At 37.3% G+C, this 13,102-nt stretch overlaps 1 protein-coding gene across 3 annotated transcripts in view; it reads right to left on the bottom strand.

The window, feature by feature from the left end:
- Positions 1-1,071: 1,071 nt before the first annotated feature.
- LOC124621130 (elongin-B) overlaps positions 1,072-13,102 on the bottom strand; it is a 41,604-nt gene continuing 29,573 nt past the window's right edge. The window contains exons 3-4 of one of the 3 annotated variants that reach the window (XM_047147122.1): positions 8,435-8,579; positions 1,072-2,476 (exon numbers count right to left, since the gene is read on the bottom strand). In XM_047147122.1, the coding sequence (XP_047003078.1) occupies positions 2,365-2,476; positions 8,435-8,579 (257 nt within the window). In that variant the 3' untranslated portion in view covers positions 1,072-2,364. The remainder of the gene's footprint in view (positions 2,477-8,434; positions 8,580-13,102) is intronic. The other 2 variants (XM_047147128.1, XM_047147136.1) reach the window with 2 other exon arrangements.

Below are 13,102 nucleotides of genomic sequence, written 5' to 3'. Positions count from 1 at the left end.
GTTTCATTTACTTTATTGTAATCAGTTTTAACTATAATATCAGGGGATTTAAAACATTAGACAGACTGTTTCTTCTACATATACTCTTTCACCTATATACAATTTTAAACAAAAATTATATATACAACAGTGTGCTGGATGATTGGTTTGGGGAGTAAAGGGACCAAACTATGGGGTCATCAGTCCCACAATGAGCTGTTTTGCTTTCTTTTTCACATTTTATTTTAACAGAAAACACGGGAAGCTGTATTTATGGCTTATGATTAGAATATGACTACAGAATATGAATTGTCCAAAATGTTGTAATCCAACTCCAACACTGATTAAAGCTATGTGAAGTACTGTCATTGATACTTCTATCCTCACAGATCTAGCACATGGCGAGGTCTCTCTCTATGTACCAATGATCCCAACTGATTCACCCATTCATTTTAAGCGACTTCAGTTCCCAATCAAGATTTCGTTTGCAATGCCAGTAAACAAGGTTCAAGATCAGAGAGAGGGGGAGGAGAGGAAATGAATATAGAGAGGGAGAAGGAGAAGATTTGACAGAGAAGGGGGGAGGAGGAGGTGGATTGGATGGGGGGGGGGGGGGGGAGAGGAGGAGATGGTCAGAGAGAAGGGGGAAGAGGTGATGGACAGGGTGAGGGGGAAGAGGTGATTAGGACATAAATCCAGTTGCCATACGTATTAAGCAATTGCAAAGCTTTGCCAGGTTATTAGTTCAGTCTATAAAATGATGCATCATTATGCAATTCTTCATGCAGCCACCTGCAAGATGATGACGTGGTGGTGGTGGTGGTGGTCATCATATATCTGAATTATGAAGATCAGTGTTGACACAGTGATAGCTGAACAACGTAAACTGAAATATACCAAAAGTCAGCAATGACAAAGCATACAGCTACACTCTCCAATTTGAGCATTATATATGAAGTGTAGAAATATACCACAGTTCGAAGTCCTGTAAATGTAGCCGCTCTTATTCTTTACCTTTTCTGATTTATTATTCCAACATAATATACAAACAAATAATGGAAATTTGAAGAAGGAATAACACCAGTATGGAAAAGATAATTGCTACTCATCACATAGAGCAGGCAGGCACAATGAAAAAGACTGCTAAAAATATTTTAGCTTTTGGACAAAGTCCATAAAGCAGGAAAAACATATACAATCACACAGCAACCCCACATATGGCCACTTTCTCCAACCACTAAGGATGGAGCTGGGTCTTAGCACTCAAAGACAGTGGCCATGTGTTTTCTACTGCTGAAGAAGGATTTTGCCAAAAAGCTGTAATGTTTCTAGCGGTCTTTCTCATTGTGCCTATCTGTGACTCAATGCCTCCTCTATGTGGTGAGTTGCAATCCAGCCTTTCTACATTGTTAATTTGCAAATATTTATTTAATATGAAGGACAATTTTAAAGCTGAAAAGAAATCATTAAGTTTTTTGATATTTACAAATAGTGTTTATTCAAAGAAAAGTAACAAATTCTGCTTAAACCAGTTTGTTAACAGCCTTCTGAAATAAAAGCACAACCATGAATAATTTTCAGCTAAAATTTAATAAATATCTTTAGCTTGGATTATCTGAATCCACTATAGATAATTTGTAATAAATGTAAACTTGAAAACAGGAGTGTTTTTAAAATGACTGAAAACTGTATTGTAATAAGAGACTGGCCTATTATGTAACTCATTTTATTTAAATGCATTAGTAACTTCATAGGCACACACAATGCAAAGTCACCTTTTTTCATCTCAAATGTCATTCATGGGAATTTGTTTTCTAATAATTTTGGTTTTACAATTGCAAAAGTTCTAATTTTTGAAAGGGTGCTACGTTGTCTTACAAAACAATTAAAAAACTTACTCTCAGTCACATTGTGCATGCTGTTATTCACGAAAGATACCTGAGGTCCATGATAACAGTACTATCAGTGTGTTACAAAATTACAGTATCAACTGAGATGTCATTCCAGTAATGCAGTAGTTTGGTTTTCAATGGGTCCCGGGTGGGGAAAAAAACAAAAAGAACAGTAAAGATAGCTAAGTTTTACATATTAAGTTCACTTATCTGTAACGGAGTGATACCAATTTTAAATGCGTATTAGCACTTACACAGTAAAATTGTACGAGGTACTACTTAACTTATTATTGAGGTCATAATTCTCTGACAGGAAAAAATAAATATTAAAGTCATACAAACAACAATAAATTAACACATTCTGTCCTATATGAATAAATCACTTTTGCAGTGATTTGTATTGGCTACATTTGAATCCCTGTCTTTGGTGATTTATTAGAGAGATTACAGAGGCCTTCATCTTAAATAAACAGATGTAATCAATCTTTTGTGTTCATGATGTTTGTTCCTGGCCATTGCTTTCTTGTGATTTCATTACATCGGGAAGATCTGGAGGCGATGAAAATGGTGTAATTTCTAGTGGTTCAAAATCACCAGTTTCCTGCCTGTAATAAAGAGAAATTATTTTTCGTCAGACCATTTCACTTATCAAAGCATTTTTCTTTGCACATATTACAGTAAAGTTTAGCAAGAAAATAACAAGTGTAACAGAAGTACCGTATATACATAGGAAAGATGCAGAATGATGCATAGAACCTACTCAGCACAAAACATTAACAAGTTGGTGAACATCCACCAATAAAAAGCAAGTTTCTCAAACTTGTCATTATACATTGTTTTCTTGACAGTGAAAGGAAAAGGAAAACAGTAAAAGATGTGGGAATAAGTAAATAGAAGCATTCAATTAAGGATTTCAGCTGAGGAAGAGACTCGAGTATAAGCAATGAGGAGGGAAAAGGTAACTGTGATTAACTAAGTGCATTCAAATACTACAGAAGCCAAACTAAGTACATTAAAGTGCTACAGAAGTCAATATTTGATGAGAGAAGGCAATCAGAAAATTACACAGATACCTCAATTCTTCTATTTAATCTTTGTTTCTGAATGCAAGCTGGAAGGCGATGCTTTTAATGTACATAAAACACTATCAGAGATAACAGTCACATGAAATGTCAAAAAATAATAATACACTTCATCAATTGAACTGTGTAATCTTAGGAGTGCAAAAAGGAAGATATACACTCCAATAAAGAAATATAGTTCCATATTAAGGAGCTTAAACTATGTCTTTCACACATAATGAGAAATACCTATGTTTTTGATTACAGCCAGCACTGGATTAATAAATACTGCCCAAAAGAAAACATTTCTAGGGCAAAAGTCCTTAGAAGGAAGCTTCAATAAATGTAGAGTCATGTCACGCAAAGCGACTGTCAGCATTTCAGAGGCATTACTGCAGCTCAATAATGTCACAACCAGGTCTGTTATCTTGAAGTGCTCTAAGCAAGTGACTTGAGCATGGCTACTATCTTGTCTGTCACACTGGTGAGACTTAGTGCAGTGTACCACATGAAACAATTCGTTTCATGCCATTGGATCACCAGTTTAGCAAACCACAGTTTTCTACTGTCTGTTTTTGGTGCTGCCTTTTGGTTTCATTGATTCTAATATTTGTATTGGTCAATAAGTGGACAGGGACTAAAAAAGGCTGAGGAGAGGTGGGTTTTGGGAACAAAGGGTATTTTAATACGATGCAGGGAGAGTTCCCACTTGTGCGATTCACAAAAGCTGGTGTTGGCAGGGAGGATGAAAATTGCATGGGCTGTCAAGTAGCTATTGAAGTTATGTGCACTGTGATTTGTGGCTAGCTTGGCAACTGGCTGGTCTGTCTCCTGTCCACAGTTTGGAAGTGGTCATTCATGAGGACAGACAGCTTGTTGGTGGTCGTGCCCACATAGACTGCTCATTGTAGCTAAACTGGCAAACTACATGGCGGCTTTCATAGGTGTAAACCTGGTCTCTGATTATGTAGGAAATGCCTATAACAGGACTGGAGTAGGTGGCAGTGGGAGACAGACAGGTATTTTTATAGGAATATGGACCATGAGGCAATGGGATGGGAGCACGGTGGTATAGGTATGGACAACAATACTGTTTGACTAGATGGTGGAAAATACAACGCCACCCAGCCTAGGATGTTGGGCCAAGAGAAACAAAATCTGGACAAAAAATTTTTTGTGTCGTGAAGGGAATCAACAAGAAATTATTTTTTTTAAATCCATCCACTAAGGCGGTAAAAGGGAGTTCAAAGCTAATCGCCCAACTGAGATCAGCCTCAACCGTTGGTACTAGATACATACATTTTGGTAGCAATATGTATTATTCACTGTAAGGTCCTAATGAGAAATGATTTTGTATAACCCAGACCCTAGGAACTGCAATAGGCATTAATATAATTTCAGGGGTTGCAATGCCATACAATCTAAGAACCTATGTCCTACCTAAACCATTGGTTCTAGATACATGCACTTTGGGGGGGGGGGGGGGGCGGGGGGGAACATACTTTATGTGATGTACATAGCTACTAAGAAAGGAATTTTCTAAAATTGACCCAGAATGCAAAAAAAAAAAAAAAGGAGAGTTCAACATTTAGTTGGCATATCGCTGATCAGTTTCAACTACTGGTCTTAAAAATGTGAAATTTTGAGGGAAGATATGTTACGTGATGTAGTCACTCATCATGAAAGCATTTTTGAAAATGAAACCTCTATGTGGGTAATTTAGGTATGAAACGCACGTTAAAAATTCTGTTCCTCTGCTTACACAATGAAGAACTAATCCACAATGCACGTTACACTGCAGCTTCCTCAAGACAAAAATAATTTACAATGAAATAAATGTAAACAATGAGTAGTGGGATTTGTGCAAGCCTCATACTTAGTGATTATGGCTCTAAGCACATGGGACTTAACATCTGAGGTCATCAGTCCCCTAGACTTAGAACTACTTAAAACTAGCTAACCTAAGAACATCACACACACCCATGCCCGAGGCAGGATTTGAACCTGCGACCGTAGCAGCAGCGCGGTTCCAGACTGAAGTGCCTAGAACTGCTTGGCCACAGCAGCCGGCAGTGATTATGGCAAACTGTCCTATTACAATATGACATGTACTATTTTCACAGAGAAAGAAACATGTCTAGTGTACTTCCGTCATCTCTTCATTAAAAATTTGGTGGATGCAGAAACTTTAGATGGCTGCAGAAATTATAAACATCAAAAGGAAACTGCTGTGCCATACGAGGTGTGTGAGAAAAGTAATAAGTCTGAGTTTTTATCTACCAAGTTGTTATTTTTTTTTCCAACAATTATATTGTCCCCTTCAGAGTAGTTCCTTAGCTATACACTGGTGGAGTCATTCCCAGTCCTGGTAGCAACACTGAAAGGGTGGTAGGGTCTTTAACATATTGGTCACATTCCTCTAAATGTTCTCCAGAGTTTCAAAATGACATCCTTTCAAGCTTTTTCGATTTTTGGGAAAGAAAAATGTCACAAGGACTCAGATCAGATGAGCAGGGGGCTACAGAACAATAGGAATTCCTTTTAAGGTCAAAAATTCCGTGAGGGAAGTGGCCATGCGACATGGGGTGCTGTCATGCTGCAGCATTCACATGTCCCTTTACCTGAGCCTTTCTAGGACACATTTGTAAAACACTTGGTTGGAATTGTTACATGTTGGTCTGATTTCACTGAAGCATGCAGACGTTGTGTGTTTCTGTAAGTTTTTGAAGTTGAAAATATCCCTGACAAACGTTCATCTTCAATGTGTCTTCAGCCTTCCAAAAATGATTTGTGCCAGTGAAAAACTTGTGCTTTTGATAAGGAATGTTCCGCATAGGTCTGCTTCATCTTTCCAAAGGTCACCCTCATTGATGGATGCAGAAAACTAAACTAAAAAATTTAACTAAAAAATTGATGGCATACCATTGCTCTAAATTCTATTGTACCAACTGCATGACACACACAACAAGAACACAACTTCACAGGTGGTGGTCTCACAAATTATGTTATGGCTGTACTCAGCGGAGACTCAGACTGACCACGTGGAAGGGATGAACACACTGGTCTACACAAGCAGAGCAACATAGCATTGCCAGATTGCTCGCAGTGTTGTCAGTCTCATTACTTTTCTCACAGACTGTGTATAATTGGGCTAATCGTGCCACTCAGAGCCAAACCAACTAACTCCATTTTTTAATAGCTTTAAAAAAACTTCGCAAACATGTATGTTTCCAGTGGCCAAAATATTTAACTCTAATGGTCAATTCTTGTACCAGTACATGAGAACTCTTTACATGGCAACTGAAAACTTGGTTTCAGCTTTTGGAGGTCAAAGTGAGTGACTGACTAACTCTAATTTTCTTGTTTGTATTTTCATAGTATTTGTTTCTGCATATATAATCCAAGTATTCCATTTGCCCTCCTTACTATTGATTTTACTTGACTGACCCTATTTCATATTGCTTCTTTGTAATACCTCTAAATACTTACATGTAGAGTTAACATCATTAAATGTGTATTATAAATGATGTATACAATATTGGCTGTCACAATTTCAATAACAACAAAGGGTTTATGTATGTATGGCCCGAAACAGAAGATTCTCAGACGTCACAAGAAGTAACTATGTGCCTGAAACAGCACATAACAAACAATGCAAAAGACCACAACCATATTCAGATTTACTCAGATTCGTGCACAGCTCAAATTTGAATCAAAATAACAATGATGAAGCTTCTGCAATCAATGCTGATATTATTGATTTAAAATTTTTAATACCTGGACAGCTATCAGCCAAATGATTACGCACAGCTATCAGCCAAATGATTACGCCCTTGGGCATGATTGATCTTTAGTGAAAAAGACATGTAAATCATCATCTCGCCAGAAGCCTGGTGCAATCTAATTTGTAACTGCAAAACAAAGGGCTACATTCTAGTACGTGCAATGAATCACAATAAATTTTTGTCTACAAAGACTCTTGAAGATACCATGACAAGCCGGAAGATGATAGTCGACGGCTTACCAGTAAACTGGCTTGACTTACTATGGATTCAATTGGAGAAGTTACTACCTTACACTATACAGTGCAAGACAACATTTTATGAAAATTATGAAATCTACAACAGTTTGACAATCTGAATTTGCAACTATAAACCAGGATGCCCTATACTCTCAAGTATTTATATGAAGATAGTAACTTTCTCGAAAGAACAGATACCATTGATGACCATGCAGCTTCTCTAGAATAAATGATAATTAAGTGAAACCCTCAGTTGCCGACAGGTGTTATTGATATACCTTGATGGGGACAGCTGAAAATGTGTGCCCCGACCGGGACCTGAACCAGGGATCTCCTGCTTACATGGCAGACGCTCTATCCATCTGAGCCACCAATGATACAGATGAATAGCACAACTGCAGGGACTTATCCCTTGCACACTTCCCGTGTGACCCACATTCCCAACTGTCCACAATCTACACATGTAATGTAGCTAATAGGAATTTGCCCATCCACTCATTACTCACACACACTAAGGTGACGATTCACCTTAGTGTGTGTGAATAATGAATGGATGGGCAAATACCTATTAGGTACATTACGTATGTAGATTGTGGACAGTTGGGAAAGTGGGTCTCACAGGAAGTGTGCAAGGGATAAGTCCCTGCAGTCGTGCTATTCATCTGTGTCATTGGTGGCTCAGATGGATAGAGCGTCTGCCATGTAAGCAGGAGATCCGGGGTTCGGGTCCCGGTCGGGGCACATATTTTCAGCTGTCCCCATAGACGTATATCAACAACATCTACCAGCAGCTGGGTAGTATTTGTCCCATTAGCAAGGGAAAGAGGGCAGATCTAATGTCCTGTGGACCAGGAATACTACAAGAAGCTAGTGACCACTTGTCAGGAACACAACAGTCAAGTGTCGGGGAAGTGTGAGATCATTTATTAAGATAATTAGAAACACTGGGAGTAAAAGTGAAATAAAAAGTGAACTTTTTCAGCTGACAGTGTGACTAACTCGTGAAAAATGCAAATGTTACAGTGTTCTATGTTTCAGTGGTAATCTGTGTTGTTTTTCCATAAAATTTATACAACACACAAAATTATAATTAGCATAGTAATATTATGATGAAAATAAATTTGAGTTAAAGCTGAATTTTCAATCTGCATTTTACTTTAATCTTTTTTTTCAGTTTCTATTGCACTTGAGTTAGTCAGTTTGGCCTCTAAATGGCACAATTATTGCTAACAGAACCTACCTGTTTCAGTACATTACCTATTAAATGTTTCCCAAACACAAAATGCTTGGAACTGTGAGTTATTAAACTGCCAGTTTAGCCTTCAATATGTGGTGAACTGCGTGAGTTGATCAGAACAAGCAGAAAAAAAAGCAACAGTATGCCTAGGCATTGTAAGTACAGGATTATAGCTAGTTACAGTTAAAGGGCAACAATGCTGACTTTCAACCTCAAAGACACAGAGTTTAATTTTGCTACTCACCTCAGAGCTAGTCCCACAGCTGCCGGACTCTGAGCTTTCGCTACACTTGAAGTAAGTCCATAATCTTGTAACATTTTATCATCTTCCATTATCTGATTATCTTTATTAAATAACTGTTGATTACCAGGTGGTACTTTAATAATTCCTGGAACGAAGAAAATGTCACAATGTTTGCAAAACTTATATCTACAAAACACTAATGTTAACTGTGCAGGTGATTGTGGTGTAGCAAAAATTACTCCTCTGTTGCCATGAACCTGCTGCAGTATGTGCAATTTGCAGAAGTATCAGACAAAATGGAATATGATGATACATGGAAGACATGAAGTACAGGAACATATTTTCTACATAGAAATTATTAATTATTTAAATTTTTATACCCAATTAACGTGAATTGCAGCACATCATTATTTGAGTACTGGTGTGACTCTGAAGTGACCATCTGTATCTATTACATTACAATTCATTGTACTGAAGGCTATTATCATGCCAGGTTTACTATATCTGATTTACATTTCTCAGGAATTTATTCTTTTCCATTTTTAGCAAACTCAGATGATAATTTACCAGTTCAGTTGTTTTGCACTAGTCACTATTAAACTTGGGATAAATAATTGTTTTGTTATTATAGTATTACATTGTCATAACAAAATTATTTTATCATATTCATTATTACAAGGCGTTGCACAGAATACATTTCCATTTTTTTAAATTATACAAGTAATCAACAATATTAATGACATAACTCCCACAATTTGATATGGAAAGGGTTTTTGGATGTCCTTAACACATTCGCTGCCACTGTAATTGGCCTTTCGTTGCCACGTAACCAATTATTTTTTTAATAGAATCTCAAACTGTATTGATAAAAGTAATATAAAATGTATTTATTTTATAAGTAAAAGATGAAATTTACTCTCATGAGTCAAATTTCTTTTGGGCACACTAAGGCGTCAGTGGCATATCGGGCCACATTCTGCAGTGGGTGGCCATGGACGTGCTAGTGCGTTAATTATTCCTGAAAATTGTGACAGTTTAGAGTACTACTTTTTTATTTTATATTAAAAAATAAAACAAAACATCCTACTGACAAATGCCATATTTATTGAACAAAAAAATAATAGAAACAGCAATCAAAAACAAACACAAGATCTTGAAGAAACTTCTGAAATACAATGTATGTCAAATCTCAGAAAAGATACAACCAAGAACTTTACCGATTACACTCAAACAAATAAAATAAATACAAATTTCAAGAATAGTAGCTACATATAACTGTCGAAAAATGAAAGAACAACGAAAGTGCTATCTGCCTTTAGAGGTGGTGAATAACACAACAATTCAAACAATACCCTGCTTTGAAACTTCCTGGCAGATTAAAACTGTGTGCTGGACCGAGACTCGAACCCGGGACTTTTCACCCAGTAAATGAAGAACAATTTCTTGCGCATGGTCTCTTCCTCCTAAATCGTCCAGCATACCAGTGTATACCGCGAATTTTAGGACCATTCCAGTGGGAGTTGTCAAAATATATAGCTTTATGCCATATTTGTGCTTTTTATTTTTGATGTATTGGCGGAAAAGTAATCTTCCACGCCAAAGGATCATTGATTCGTCTAGTGACAGTTACCGTCCATGGTAGTACATCTGGCACATCTTTTCATTGAAAAAATTGATAACTGGACGTATTTTATACAACCTGTCGGATGGTTTTGGTTCGCCCTGTTTGGATTTTCAGAAAAATGCAATGCACGTAGTATTAGAAGAAAACGATTTCGTGAAATACCATCGGCAATTCCTTTCATGTGAAATAAAGGGTTCTTTTTCCAATAGTCCTGCAACTTCCTCATCTTTACATTTCCCATGTGCAGGAAAACTCCCAAGAACGCTAACAATTCGCCAATAGTCACATCTTTCCAACAATTTATGCGTGATTGTTCTTCGGTTCCCACAAAAGGGAATAATTCAATTGCTTTTCAATTGGTTCCTTCCACAACTTTCAATAGAAATTCGTCTGTCAGCAAAAGATGAAAATAATCTAAGGGAGTGTTTCCCATTGGTTGAATTAGCAGTCCCTCATTTTTTATAAAAGGGAATTTACCATCCAATTGGCTCACTTTCCCATGCAACACTTGTATCAGCTACGTTACCACTTCTTCTGCCCTTTCCCTGTCACTTGTATCTACAGCCATTTCTACAGTCTCATCTAAAGCAAACTTGGCTCTGTCAGACTATTCACTGGATTCCCACCCATCCTCTTTCCCTGTCGCTTGGATTTACAGCCATTTCTACAGTCTCATCTAAAGCAAACTTGTCTCTGTCAGACTCTTCACTGGATTCCCACCTGTCCTCTCCACTGGCCAAATCTGTTTCCAAATCACTTTCTTCTAATATTCATAATAATTCCGCATCCATTAGTTTTTGTATGTTTATTGTGTCCCGTATTTTACGTTTCATAGGTTCTGAAGAGCCCGCCGTGTCACAATTGTTTTCCATTTTCAGTCTCACAACAGAGAAATACTGTAGGGAAAAAACGCTAACTGCACCTGTAAAAATTGAAAACAATACGTTCTTAGAGTGCCTGCACAATAAACCACACCGAACGGCTGTACCCGACTAAACCGTGATGCCTCGCAACATCTGATTCTCTTGCCACACCAGCACATCCACGTCATGTGCACCAGTATTGGCTGGGTGCGCTGGTGCGCCGAGGACAGTGAACGTGCTAATATATTACAGTAATTTGCAATGCAATGCAAATATTCACGTAACTCATTGTAGTGAAGCCTGATCACTGCTCAGTATTTTGATCACTGCTTAGTATTCTGGTATTGTTCCCCATTTTGGCGTGTTTTAGTGAAATTCCCTAATTCTAGAGGAGCAACAAAATATTTTAAATAAGAGTAACCTCATTTTTCTCTAATACCTTTTGGGAACACAAAGCCTCTTTATTTCCCTCAATAATTGAGCTGTGTCTGCTTTTAACTTGGATTATCATGTGTGGAATTTTTGTTCAATTATTTTCACTTGTTATTTTTTCCTCCTCCTTTCAATGCAAGCATAGCTGCATTTACAAATTCATCATAACAAGGTCTTTAAGGACTGCTAGTTCAAACATAGGAAATCAATTTCTTGCATCGTTTTTGCTGCATACAGACAGAAAAGAAATGAAAGTCTGAAGTATTACACATATGAACAACCACACAAAATTGAAGCAATTTCTCTTCCCCCCACCTTGATTCAATAGCAAAATTCTTGAACTTGGAACTGTTGTAAAGCACTGGCTATACTCTCTGGTAACTTCCCTTATTTTCTTCTGAGTCTGTCGTGTTGTCACCAGTTCTCATTTTGAACTCATTTGGACAATACTAATTGAAAAACATTAAGACTTCACAACTATTTTACAATTTTTAAATTGGTACCTTGCTATTTAATTACAGAGAAATAATATTTTTCCTGGAAAACCTCACTATGAATGCCATTGCCCATCAATGTACTGTGACTTTTAGCTGAACAGCCATTTTAAATACACCATATTACTGTCTACCATGCACCATTTAGCCCAGCCAAATAAGAACAGTGAAGAGTGACTAGGGGGAAAAATCACGTAGTTACAAATTTTTGCACAGTGCTAGGCGAGAGTGCCCTGAACAACATACTAAAAAATCCTTACTGGTGGGATGTGAGCGTTGGGGTGGGGGTGGATTTAAAAATAACTTTTTAATATTTTTCTTGTATAACTCTAAAACCACAGCTTCTTTGAAAATGTACCATAGTACAAAATTAAACTATGTTAAATTTCCAACAAAAATGGTCCTATTCATTTTTTCTCTAGGAATAATAGTTTCCATGTTCATGGGATGGAAAAATCACAGATTATTAAAAATATTTCCTAACAGTATAAAATTAATGTTTATCTTTAAATAAAGTGGGTTAAAAACAAATATTAAATATGTGTACCACTTCTAAGTGCAGTAGAGCCATATTAACGTGTTAATTGTGCTTTGGTGGAGTAACACATTGGAGGAGGGAGATTGGAGGGTTGAAGAATGAGGGAAGGGAGATCGCCAGATTGTGCTCATGCACTTTCTTCCTTCATAGATCTGCTAACTGAAGTTTCAGCAGATGATTACCAGCTCTATGTACTCCACTGTGTCCCAAGAAGCAGCTATAGGATATTATACGGGGCCTCTACAGCTCACCTTATGAATCACTGGCAACACAGTGTGAAGACTTGCTCAGGGAGAGTTTATTTTCCACAGAATGTATTGACACTGCAAGGAATCTATATATGAGTTACTAATGCATATGAACAGAATCTACACAAATCTCTGCACATTGTTCTACACTGCTAGAGCAGAAATTGATTCTTAGTCATCCTGTACAGCAGCTGTGGCGTTGTTCTGGCAAAGGCAACTTTCCACACCATGAGTGCTGCTCACTTTTCAGTTTAGACAGACTTTACCTTTCTAGCACTTCCTGTCTAGTTCTCTTATGCAAGCAGACAAAATAACTTGTGTTTATATAGTGAAGTTATTTTCAGTTTATCAAGTGAGTATTTATTTGCAGTTTTTAAGTGAGCTACTATGTACAATGTGTTTCTGTATGTTTACTTTGCACATGTGATGTCAGTAATCTATGTGATGTTGCTGGGAAAGAGACTGGAGG

This window comes from Schistocerca americana, chromosome 1 (genome assembly GCF_021461395.2).
Source record: "Schistocerca americana isolate TAMUIC-IGC-003095 chromosome 1, iqSchAmer2.1, whole genome shotgun sequence".
Taxonomy (NCBI): Eukaryota; Metazoa; Arthropoda; class Insecta; order Orthoptera; family Acrididae; genus Schistocerca; species Schistocerca americana.
This window is presented reverse-complemented; position numbering and strand designations above follow the sequence as displayed.